The sequence below is a fragment of the Cucumis sativus genome, chromosome 1 (genome assembly GCF_000004075.3).
Source record: "Cucumis sativus cultivar 9930 chromosome 1, Cucumber_9930_V3, whole genome shotgun sequence".
NCBI classification, from domain to species: Eukaryota; Viridiplantae; Streptophyta; class Magnoliopsida; order Cucurbitales; family Cucurbitaceae; genus Cucumis; species Cucumis sativus.
The window spans coordinates 13935489-13947559 of record NC_026655.2 but is presented as its reverse complement, the minus strand read 5'-3'; the positions used below and the strand labels follow the sequence as shown (position 1 = coordinate 13947559).

Below are 12071 nucleotides of genomic sequence, written 5' to 3'. Positions count from 1 at the left end.
TGAATGGCATCAATCTTGGACTGGTCTATTTCGATCCCTCGATGCCTTACAATGAAGCCAAGAAATTTTCCTGAAGTTACACCAAACGCACACTTGAGAGGGTTCATCCTTAGCTGATATTTTCGCAAGCGGTCAAACACGACTTTTAGATCCTTCAAATGGTCTTGTCGTCTCTTTGTTTTGACTACAAGATCATCAACATAACATTCAACATACTTGTGCAACATATCATCAAACACTTTCTGCATGGCACGTTGATAAGTAGCACCGACATTTTTCAATCCAAAGGGCATCACCTTGTAACAGTATATTCCCTTTGGAGTTCTGAAAGCTGTCATTTCTTCATCTGAGAGGGCCATCCGTATTTGATTATATCCAGACGACCCATCCATAAATGACAACGTCTCGTGTCCAGTAGTTGCATCAACCATGATTTCGGTGATGGGCAAGGGAAAATCATCGTTAGGGCATGCATTATTCAGATCGCGAAAGTCTACCCAAACGCAAAGTTGTCCATTTTTTTTTCTAACAGGGACAATGTTTGCTATCCACGTTGGATATTTGACCTCGCGAATAAATCCTGCTTCGATCAACTTGTTGACTTCCACCTCGATTTGAGGGATAAGCTCCGGTCGAAAACGTCGTTGTGCTTGTTTAATCGGTCGATATCCGGGTTTAATTGCAAGATGATGGACTGCTACTTTTGGGTCAAGTCCTGGCATCTCCTTGTACGACCACGCAAAGATGTCCCTGTATTCGGTGAGCAAACTCATGTATTTATCCACCTCTTCGTTAGAGAGGGACACACTAATGAAAGTCGGACGTGGTTCCTCTATTGTACCAAGGTTCACCTCTTTTAGCTCGTCTACAGTAGATTGACCACCATCCTCTAAACTTTGTGGGGCATTTTCTGCGTCTTCTTCTTCAATCTTCGAGGATCGTCGACTTCAGGAGTTAGGGAGTCTTCTAGCTCTTGTAAGAATTCTCTTTGGATCTTCTAGAGTCAAAATTTCCCCCCTACAAATGAGAAGAATTCTTCTATTTATAGAGTTCACTGGTGGCTTTATGGGTTTGAACATGGTTGGTCCATGGACCAGACCCATGGACTCAACCATATGGACTTAGGTTATATTTAGTCTTTGGGCTCAATTAAGCTTATTTTTGGGCTTAATTGAACTTAGTCCAAGTAAATAATATTTAATTGAACTAAAATGATTAACTTAATCCAACTATTAATATGAAAACATGTGGCATTATTAGAATGACCAATTTATTTATTTTTAACTCTTTAATTTGGAGCATATGTCAATTTTAATTAGTCCCAAATTTAATTATTTGTACTTTTCATCATTAACTTAATAAATGTGGCAACTTGTGATTGGTCTCAAAATTTCTTATTCAACAAATGCTCCCTTTTCGAGATTTATGTACGTATATGGGTGAATAAATCTCGGAAAAGATAAATTTGAAGTCAAAGTACGAGCTTCTTTTTTTTTACTCAATTCAACATATCAAATTAATCAAACTATGAATTTAGTACATGAGTTTGATTTAAATTTAAAATAAGGGTTGGAATATGGCCAAACCTTAAAAAATTCAAAGTTTTGTTCACAACTTAATTTTATTTGAGGATAAAAAATTTTAATATGATGATTTTTTTTTAAGTAAAATTTGGAATATAACCAAAATTTTAATTTTGAAATAAGGATAAGGTTTCTAGCGTACCTTAATTTATCTTGGGGATGCATAAGAATTTGGAATGACCAATTTTAATTTGAGATAAAAAATCAGGTCCTCAATCTTAGGTAAAGTTGGATTTATGGCTCCGATTTAAATTCATGATAAAAAGGAGGTCATATATGCAAGTTAATTTAACTTGAATTTTGAACCCAAATTTTAATTTTTAAAATTGAGAATACTTATATATATATATATATATATATATATATATATATATATATATATATATATTTTAATGTTGAAATTTTTAAATATTTTAAATATCTGAATAAAAGTTAAACTTGACATTTATCAAAAAAAAAAAAAAATGCTCACTTAAAGCTGGCTAAATTTTGAGAGCATTTAAATCTGGAGGAGGGAAATGTTGAAGAAATGTTTTGAAAATAAGAAACAATACCACATTGGATCGGTTGGGGGATAGCATTTCAATTTCTTGAAGGGAGAGAGGAAGCTATAAATTGGAGAGGTGGATATATAAGTAAAAGAGCTGAGAAAGAGATTTAGGAATGTTACCTCATGAAGACAAAATAAGTTTTCGTTCTAAAGCATGTCCTCTTGTTTCATCATGGGAAATACAAAAACAGGAAAACAAATCATGAAATAAGTTAAAAGGCATTGTTGAAAGGGCAATTGGGAAATCTTCTAATGTAACAATCCATCATCCACCACATTCCTTATACAAATATCACAAGGACGCAATACAAATATCACAAGGACGCAAATCTCATTTCAAGCCACATTGCTGCTCTAACTATAAAAAGTGGTTTGCATCCTAGACTTTGTTTATATCCAAAATTCTACCCCCATTGTATTCCAATCAAATGAGCGAAAAGCTCATTTGCTATGTACTCTATCCCCTATCAAAACCATTTACAAAACCAGAGACTAAAATAGATGGTCCTCCAAAAGGGAATCCATTAGAGGATTACTAGTTCTCATTGGGGTTTGTGTTGTTTGGATCAGATCGTGAGAGAGAAACGTCCAATGGAATCAAGCTCAACGAGTAAGGAATTACGGGAGGACTGACAAAAGCGTTTGGACCCAAACTGGCAACGTTACAGACTTCCACCACCTTCCCTGTTTCTATGTGGTAGAAATAGACGGTTGAAAACACCCTCATCAATAAAACCTCATCTTTAAATGCCCACGGATCCATATATGGCTCCATGCCTGGAAGCCTTTTCCTTTGCATGATCTTGTATAACTTGAAAAACATATTCGGGTTCTCGTCCTCAATCATTTGGAGCTGTTTTGAATGTTTGAGCGTCCATTTTGCCTCAAAATAGTCATCCAGACACCACACGATGATTCCATCTTCACAGATCATGATGAAATGCAGTAAGCCCTTGGATTCCCCAATGCATGTTCCAGGAGCGTCGATGAACATTTCCAAGGCAGGAATTGGAGATGGCACCAACAGAGAGAGTTCTTTCTCTGTATCAAATGCAAGGATTTGATCGGTATCAGTAAGCCAATGTAAGACCCCTTTAGCATAAGTGCCATTGTTCTTCAATAAATTGCCATCTGAATAGCAAACTTCACTTGATTCCTTCCAGGTCCCTGTTTCTGAAGAGTATATTTCAAATGTGTAGTACATTTCCTCTTGCTCATTCTCCAACTGCTGTATTCTAACTACTTTGAAATTTGTTGCAGTATTTACGGGGTCCAGTATGGGATCAAATGCTAGAGCAATGCTGCTGAAACTGTCCAGCTGAGCCACTTCAAAACTCACCCACTTCTTAAACAAGGGATTGCAGACGTAGATTGTTGTGGAGTGTGTTGTGGAGTGTTGTGTACGGAAGCAACTCCTACAACAAACCAGGCCATTACAGGATTGTAAAATAACAACATCCTCAGGCAAGAAACCAAACACCATTTTCTGCACCTTAGAATCTGCATCTATGGGCATATAGGTGAAAGTGCTTATATCAATAGGACACTTTCGGTATTTCTCCTGAAACATGAAACCTGATAATGCCAATCCACACTTCTGAAATTGAGCTTGTACAAACGATCGGTCTAAAATAAGTCGATGCCACGCCTTAGATACAAATCTCATTTCAAGAAGAGTTTTCGTTGGCAACCGAGATAAAACATCAAAGAGAATATCACCAGCATTATTCATGACCTTGAAATTCCCTACTTACCGGCATTAAAAAACTAGATGTTAGAAATAGATTATTAAAAACTAATAAAAAGCATTTGAAGAAATCACATTGACACTGAAATATCAGTACACGATACAGCAGCAGAAGTAATAACCCAGAACAATAACTTTGGAAAGATGGTCCACGATGTGCCTATGGATGCTTTGAAATCATAAAAATCCAAAATAAAGCGAAACGGTCTACAACATCAACGGGAAGCTCAAGAACAACATAAACCAAAGAAGAAGTTCAACTAATGTAGTTAAATGCATGAAACTTCTGAAACTAAAGCGGATTCGCATAGGAACCTAAAGATGAAGAAGAAACTAGTAGAAAGCATACCGAAACGAGCCATTTCGAAAAACACGTTTTAACTAACAGCAAAGCAGGGAGAATCGAAAAACACTTTCATATTGGATGAATATGAAATGAAAATGAACGGCGAGAGCTCTGCTCTGGAACTCTGCCATCGGAGAGCAGCAGTTGCATTCAGGTAGAAGACGAAGCCACCCGGGTTTTATAGGGCAGTGTGTAACCGCCAGATTATTTTAGCATTTCCTTCTTTTCTTTTTTATTATTTTTTATTATTTTTATTATTTTTTATTATTTTATTATTTTTATTTTCATTTATCTAAAATTGAGACAATTAGTGGTAAAAGAAAAAAAAGAAAATTATAAAATTATATTTTATAGTTTACAGTTTAATCACTTTACCAATTTATATTCTTCTTTTAAGTTTTATTTACACATTGCTATAACTATTATAAGTAACACTTGTAACCTATCAATATATTAAACTGTTAAATATTTGAAAATAAATAAATTTAGACTCACCATTATGATTTTCTTTAAATAAGTTTATGTATCAATTTTTATTGAAAAATTGTATCAAAATAGTCCAAAACATTCAGAAAAAAAATAGCTCGTGGATATTACGAATATGGAAAAATTAGTAACACGTTATGTATTTGACTAAATTGGACTAGATTTGATTAAAATAGATTGTTTTAGATGGATGATGTACTCGTGAGTTAAAACTTTTTAATTGTATTGACTCTTAAATGTACTCGTGAGTTATGGTTGATTTGTACTCTAATTGTGTCATTCCATTATTTATATACTCACTTTTTTCATGCAAAAGTAAAGAAAAATTTAGATTGATGCTTCCACAATTCATGTTTATTCTTAATAGTTTTATAACCATCGATAGCATATGATTTTTTTATGTTTTAATTAAGGTTTAAATTAAATTATTTTAGTAGAATTTTTAAAAATAGTAAATTCTATAAAATATTTATAATCTATAGTAAAAATTTTAGATTTTATTATTGGTAATCACTCATATGCTATAGAAGTCTATCTAGGACTATCATTGATATAATCCAAAATTTTGGTATAACTCGTAAATATTTTAATTTATTTTGTTATTTTAAAAAAAATCCCATTATTTTATCTATTTATTCGAACATTCAATTTTTTACCTACAGTTTTTTTATTTTTATTTCCTTCTTTAATAAAATGATTTAAGTTTCTCATGACTTTGAGTGTTAAAATTTTATCTTTACTTAAGTAATGACTTCAACTTAAGTTGAAAAATTGAGTTACAATAGGAACTCCAAAGTTGCATGTTAGCTTAGAGCAATTCTATATTGGAGAATCTCTTGAGAATTTTTCATGTAAGTAAGGACAAATAATATTAAAAGGACCCACGTTGATTTGTGGATACAACTTTTACTCTAATAAGCTTTTAAGATAAGTAAAAATGACTTGATCAGGTCGTAGGGGAACCAAATCCTAGGCATGAAGCATTACAAATGGTAGTTAGACTTCCAGACTGGATTGTTCGTAGTGCTACATAACAAATTCAAGGCATTTCAATACATAACTTCGTTCCACAATCTCGAAAGAAATTGTTTAGAGGTAATTATTTCTTATATATTGTTGATCAAGCTATTGTTTCTTTTAATAGGAGGTTTGCAGAGTTGCAAGAGCAAGGAAAATCTTGTGTATTTTGTTTATCCTCGTAAGTGCAAGTTTGTTTTCTCATTGTACTTATTTTGGGTATGCTCTCAAAATAATAGAAAATTAGACATTGGTGGAAATAAAATGTATGTGAAGTTGAAGTTATGAACAGAATGTCACAATGAGTTTGCATTGATAGCTATTGAGAATAGTATTTTGTAGTGTTGATTATAGTAAGATGATGGACGATTTTACTCCAAAGAAAGTTTGGAAAATGAAACTTTTCATGTAAAAATATCATTGGTTGGGAGAGGGAGGAGAAAGGATCGTATTACACCATCAAGTTTGATGTTTTAAGGCTTCATTTTGAAAAGCATCACAAGACCCATCTCATTTGGGATGAGCCTAATAAGTACCTATAGAAGCCTTAAAAGTACCTCAGTGGAAATGAATATATCAATAACCTAGAGAAGCATTATAGTGTTCAAATTCCAACATTTGTTTTGAGTCAAAGACTAGTTTCACTTCTTGATTTTCTTCGAAACATTCATAACACTTTTGAAACATTCGTTACTTATAAAAGGTTAAAAGTACATTAACTAATATGTATAAAAAATCAGGTCCTCAATCTTAGGTAAAGTTGGATTTATGGCTCTGATTTAAATTCATGATAAAAAGAAGGTCATATATGCAAGTTAATTTAACTTCAATTTTGAACCCAAATTTTAATTTTTAAAATTGAGAATATTTATCTATATATATTTATTTTTTAAATGTTGAAATTTTTAAATATTTTAAATATCTCAATAAAAGTTAAATTTGAGATTTATCCCAAAAAAATGAAATAATTTAAAATAAAATAAGATAATTGGATATCTTTTCTTTATATATATATATATATATATTTTTAAAATCATTCCTATTCGTTTTAGGAATTGGATTTGTTTTAAAAAATAATTAAATATCATTCCTAATCCTTTTAGGAATTAGATTTGTTGGACTTATAAATAGACTCATACCTTACTCATTTATACTTTACTCACTTATACCTCATCCAACACTTATTCCTCATCCAATCAGTAGAAATGTATAGAAAACTTTTCTTCTCTCTTTCTCTTTTGTTTGTGTGTTTTTTTTTTTTTTTTTTTTGTGTTGTTTTGTTTTTTGTTTTTTGTTTTTGTTTTTGTTTTTTTTTTTGCAGGAATGACTTTGTCGAGCTTCTTCTAGGGACGATCGGGCTTTTGTCATCATATCTATCGCCCTAGTAGGAGAGATTGACTCTGTCATCGTCGGACTTCAATCTTCGTTTGCAGAAATGACTTTGTTGAGCTTCTTCTAGGGACGATCAGGCTTTTGCCGTCAGATCTATCGCCCTAGTAGGAGAGATCGACTCTGTCATCGTCGGGCTTCAATCTTCATTTGCTTCTTCTTCCCCACCCCTTTTTTTTCTTCTTTCTTTCTTTTTTTTTTCTTTTCTTTTGTTTTTTGGTTTTTTTTTTTTTGGTTTTTTTCTTCTTCTATTTCTTCTTCTTCTTCTTCTTCTTCTTATTTTGCAGGAACTCTACTTTTCATCATGGTGCACTTCACTGAGTATTCTGACTCGACCAAAAGGTGTTTAATTATCCTGAAGGACGTAGATCAATCTTTAGTGGATGTGATCATTCTTCCTGTGAGAGAGGGGACATTTGAGAATATTATGGACTCCCAAATACCCGAGGACAATTTTATCTTTTTGCCTAAATGGTCCAAGGAACGGTTTGTAAATCCAAATTCATCTTTAAAATCTTGGTTTCTGTCGTCTTCGATTCACAACAAGCCTCCAAATGAAGATCCAGAATCAACGTTGGGTCGTCGAATTATAAACGACCCAAAAATTCGTTGGGGAAATGTGCTCAAGGTACATGGAGAATTTTACTATCTTCCTCATTATTGGGAGTGGTTAGAGCTCGTTGTTGCTAGAAATACGGAGTACTAACCTCCCTATTTAATGTTGTGATGGCTTCCCTATATACATATGATCGCAACAGTGACATTGATCGAGCTTTCTGCGAGGCATGGTGTCCTTCAACAAACACTCTTCACACCTCAGCTGGTGAGATGTCCATCTCCTTATGGGACTTATGGATACTAGGAGGACTCCCGATTAAAGGTAGATTTTATGAAGAAAGCATTCTTTGCCACCAAGACTTAATAGGATCACCTGATGTATGTCCAAGAAGTTGTGAGCATTTATTTGCAGCCTATTACCGCATTGTTTCTCAACGCATGGATCACTCTCAAATCACTGTAAGTGAATGGATCTCTTTCTAGGTTACACGATCTGAGGTAAAGTATTCGAAACCGCCTCCTCGAAAGCCTAAAAAGACTTCTCGCCCTCGCACCAAAGACCTGATATAAAAAATTAGAGGGATAAGGAGAGATGTAATTACTCTAAAATATTAAGTTTAAGTCAATAAGTGCAAGAATCTCTTAAATAGTTGACCAACAAAATAAATGAGGAGAGCAATCATTTTATCATTTCATGAAAGCGACAAATAAAGGTTGTAACTGATAAGAACCTACATCCATCATTCGCATTAACATCTTTCACAATAAATTAGAAACTCTCTTAAGAAGTTTGTAAACTAAATATCTCCCAATAACTACAATAAACCACAATGAAGAATTTAATATCAATCAAATATAACAAAAGTAAGGATAAGATTTAGGGAAAAATAAATAAATCCAACTAACAAAGTGGATATTTCTCCCGAACTCAGTATTTAAATAACATCGTAAAGGGATTCATATCATAATTATTCAATCACCCACAAAACAAAATCCTAACTTCTTCCATGGACACAATGACTTGGGGAGAGGGGCTTCCAACGGATATTGCTATCTCAATCTTCTCTAAACTCATTATCTCCCATTTGAGAGTATGCAGACTTGTTTGTAAAACTTGGAATGCTATGGTTTTAGATTATGCTCACTCTTGTAAACTCAACAATGATTTCCTTCTCTCTGTCTCTGATGTAGTCCCCAATCCTAGAAGTAGTTGGCTATGCAATGCTAGGATGTATTGTTTCCGTTCTGATCCTACCAAACGTTTGGATGTATATTTGGATTTTTTTGAATTGGAAGGAAGTAAATCTGCCTTTTCAGTACCCTCCGTCGACGACGGGGACTGGTTCAGGGTCACACTGATCTGTTACTGCAATGGCCTACTGTTTGTTTGCAAAAGCAAACTCAACACAATGTGTCATGGCATATTTAATCCTACCACTAATGAGTTTTACCATGTTCCTGAAGTATTTTATGATATTTACCACTTTGGTTTAGGTTACATTCCTTCAACAAAGCAATACAAATTATTTAGATTGGCTCATTCTAAGACACAACAAGAACCTATTACCATAATAGATGTTTTTCACTTTGGTAGAAACCAATGGAGGCAACTTCATTCCCTACCTTATATCATTGAGGGTGGTGGTATTTACATGGATGGAGTCATCTATTTTCTGGTAAAAGTAAAAAATAAACCAAATGACTATGCAATCTATGCTCTGGACGTTGAAACTGAAGAAATTGAATTGAGTGCTATCTTGGAAGTTGGCCCGGGCCTAATTAGCTCTTCCCGCTCGCAAATCCTACAATCTTATGGCAATGTTTATGTCATTATTTTCATCAAGCTACCAACAACAACTAATTCCTCCGTGCAGGTGTGGAGGATGCAAGAGAAAACTCAGACTCAAAGGAAGTGCTTAATGGGCATTTGTCAAATAGAAACCTTGAACTTTGGCTTACTTAGAAACATTTTGGCTTGTGATGAGAAGGAAAACCAGAACCAAGGAGACAGATGAAAAGCAGAAGCAGGTTGCTGAGAAACATATTGAAATTTGAAGATTATGATTCTTTTTGTTTTTGGCTTTTGTTTTTCCCACACCATATGATATCTTAGTTCAAGTATTTACAAGAGAACAAACAAATAAAAATTATATGTTTCTATTATACTTATTTCAAAATAAAAAAAATAAATAATTCTGTTAAACATCTAATTTGTTTAGAAGCTAGCTAAGTCCATCATTCTAAAATTGATTTTTAAACCATCAAATATCAAACTTTAGATTTTAATAGTAATTTTCATATATTTATATTGATTTTTAATTATCATGTTTGATTCCAAAAATTAATTTGTAGTTACTCCATTACTTAAAAATAAGAAGATAATTATGATAAATATCTATTTTTATTTATTTTATTGTTAAATTCTGATATATAGTTGATATTTTGTGTAGGATAGAAGTTCCATAGGCATAATTGAGATATATTTTATTTAAGTTTTATAATTTTTTAAAATATCTTTTCAATTTACTTTTTTATAATTTTGATACGTATTTTTTTTCTATTTTTTTATAACAATTTTAGATATAATAATTAAGTATATATCACAATTTCAAAATAATTGTAAATATACTATCATTGGTTAAATTTTGACATACTTTTTACATTGGTAATTTCTTTAAATATATCATTTTAGAATATTAATGAAGATATTATAAAATACTACAAAATTGTCAAATTATGCAAGTAGAAATGGAAAATATTTTCAACATTTTTGTCATTCTATCAATATTTAGATGACAACATCTATGTTTGTATCTTTGTACATCACATCTTTAATCATGAAATAATAGAAAAATATGTAAACGTGGAAATTTAATTTTCCAAATTTATAAAGAAAATATTAGCATATTAATTAGATTTTATAAAATTACAAAAAAAAAAAACAATAATCATAAAGAAATTAGAATTTAATAAATAAATATATAAGATACATCAATTTAAAAATAGACATTGTTAGTTGTTGAGATTCAATGAATGATTCTAATGTTAAAAACAAAAAAAGAGATAAAGATGGAGAGTGATGTGAATGTATAAATGTGAAAGAGAAAGAAACAACGATAGGATTAATTTGATGAAAATGGAATTTGAAGGGATGTGGATGAGAATTCGAAGAGGGGTTGAAAAAGACAGCTATAAATGAACTAAAAAGTACTTGCAATAAAATGGTGGAATGAACCTTTTTCATATTATATCGATCTCCATAAAAATAATAAAGTTTCGATTTTATTAAAATATTGGGATTTTTTTTAAAAATAATGTGTTTAGTGAAAATATTTTGAAAAATAGGGTTGTTGGGAAAGAAATTACAAGAATAAGGTTGTTTCTCAAACTATTTTCAAAAATATGTGTTTTTTTTAAATTGAAGGAAGGTACACGACTTCCAAATGAAATTGAACGAAGTCGTGTACCCCGTACACGACTTCCTAAATGCACATGTCAGCACATTTGACCACTTCGCTCCACGTATGCACGAGTTTGACCCACGTGGACGGAAGTCGTGTACGGGGGTACACGACTTCCTAAATAATTGTTTTTAAAATTATTATATTTTAAAAGATTAACTATTTTTAGGGTAAAAACATTTATGAAAGACGGATTTGTTTTTAAAATAATGTGTTTTTAAAAAGTATTTTCAAAATTAGGATAGTTGGAAATTTATGTTTTTGTTTAAATCTTCTATGTGAAAATTTTAGTTTTTGTTTAAATGGCCAAATTTTTTGTAGTTTATGTTTATTATGAACAAATTAAAAAAATAAACCAAAGGTAAACACATCATTAGTGATATCTTATAAGAATTTTGAACGTTTTTTTTAATACTTGGTTCTCTACTTTTAAAAAATATATATTATATATTGATATTATTAAGAATACTCCTACATCTAAATCATATATTAGCAACTTCTAATTTATAATTAATTTAAAAAAGTTCAACTTTTTATTTATACAACTTGAATAAGTTCTAGCAAAATTTAAAAACACTTAAATTATACAACTTAAGAAGCTTCCCCATCTCCCTCTACGACATCATCGCCTTGTCGTCGTCCGTCCGCCGTCGAATGCGTCTATGATCTGTGTCGGCAACATTTAAACGTCGAGTCCGCTGAACAAGGCTGTCTATATCTCCCATGACTTCGTCACCATTGGACTAAAAATTTCAAAATTGTTTTTCATGGAGACTCGACGTACGTCTTCAACAAGATTATTCTGAACGATTGTAAATAATATAATTAAAAAATGTTCATGCTTGTATTAAATTTATAAATCATATTAAAACTATTACCATGCGATAACAGTAAGCGCCATCAGGTGTCATGAAGCGTCGGGTAATCGACGTGT

At 32.0% G+C, this 12071-nt stretch overlaps 3 protein-coding genes across 3 annotated transcripts in view; 1 reads left to right on the top strand and 2 right to left on the bottom strand.

The window, feature by feature from the left end:
- Positions 1-2336: 2336 nt before the first annotated feature.
- Positions 2337-4401, bottom strand: LOC116403167 (F-box protein At5g07610-like). Its single transcript, XM_031883659.1, has 2 exons — positions 4230-4401; positions 2337-3879 (listed from the first exon to the last, which is right to left on the bottom strand). The coding sequence occupies exons 1-2, from the start codon at positions 4240-4242 to the stop codon at positions 2669-2671; spliced, it is 1224 nt and encodes a 407-aa protein (XP_031739519.1). The 5' UTR covers positions 4243-4401; the 3' UTR covers positions 2337-2668.
- Positions 4402-8692: 4291 nt separating this feature from the next.
- On the top strand, positions 8693-9691 carry LOC116404103 (F-box protein At3g07870-like). The gene has a single exon (XM_031886319.1). It carries the CDS (start codon positions 8693-8695, stop codon positions 9689-9691), a length of 999 nt encoding a protein of 332 aa, XP_031742179.1.
- Positions 9692-11912: 2221 nt separating this feature from the next.
- Positions 11913-12071, bottom strand: part of LOC116401754 (serine/threonine-protein phosphatase 7 long form homolog) — a 662-nt gene continuing 503 nt past the window's right edge. The window contains exon 2 of the mRNA XM_031880233.1: positions 11913-12071. This exon is cut by the window's right edge and continues 343 nt beyond it. The gene's annotated coding sequence lies outside the window, so the exon portion shown is untranslated.

Bases quoted from the DNA above. Each gene is read 5' to 3' on its own strand.
- LOC116404103 (XM_031886319.1), top strand. From the start codon at position 8,693: ATGACTTGGGGAGAGGGGCTTCCAACGGATATTGCTATCTCAATCTTC.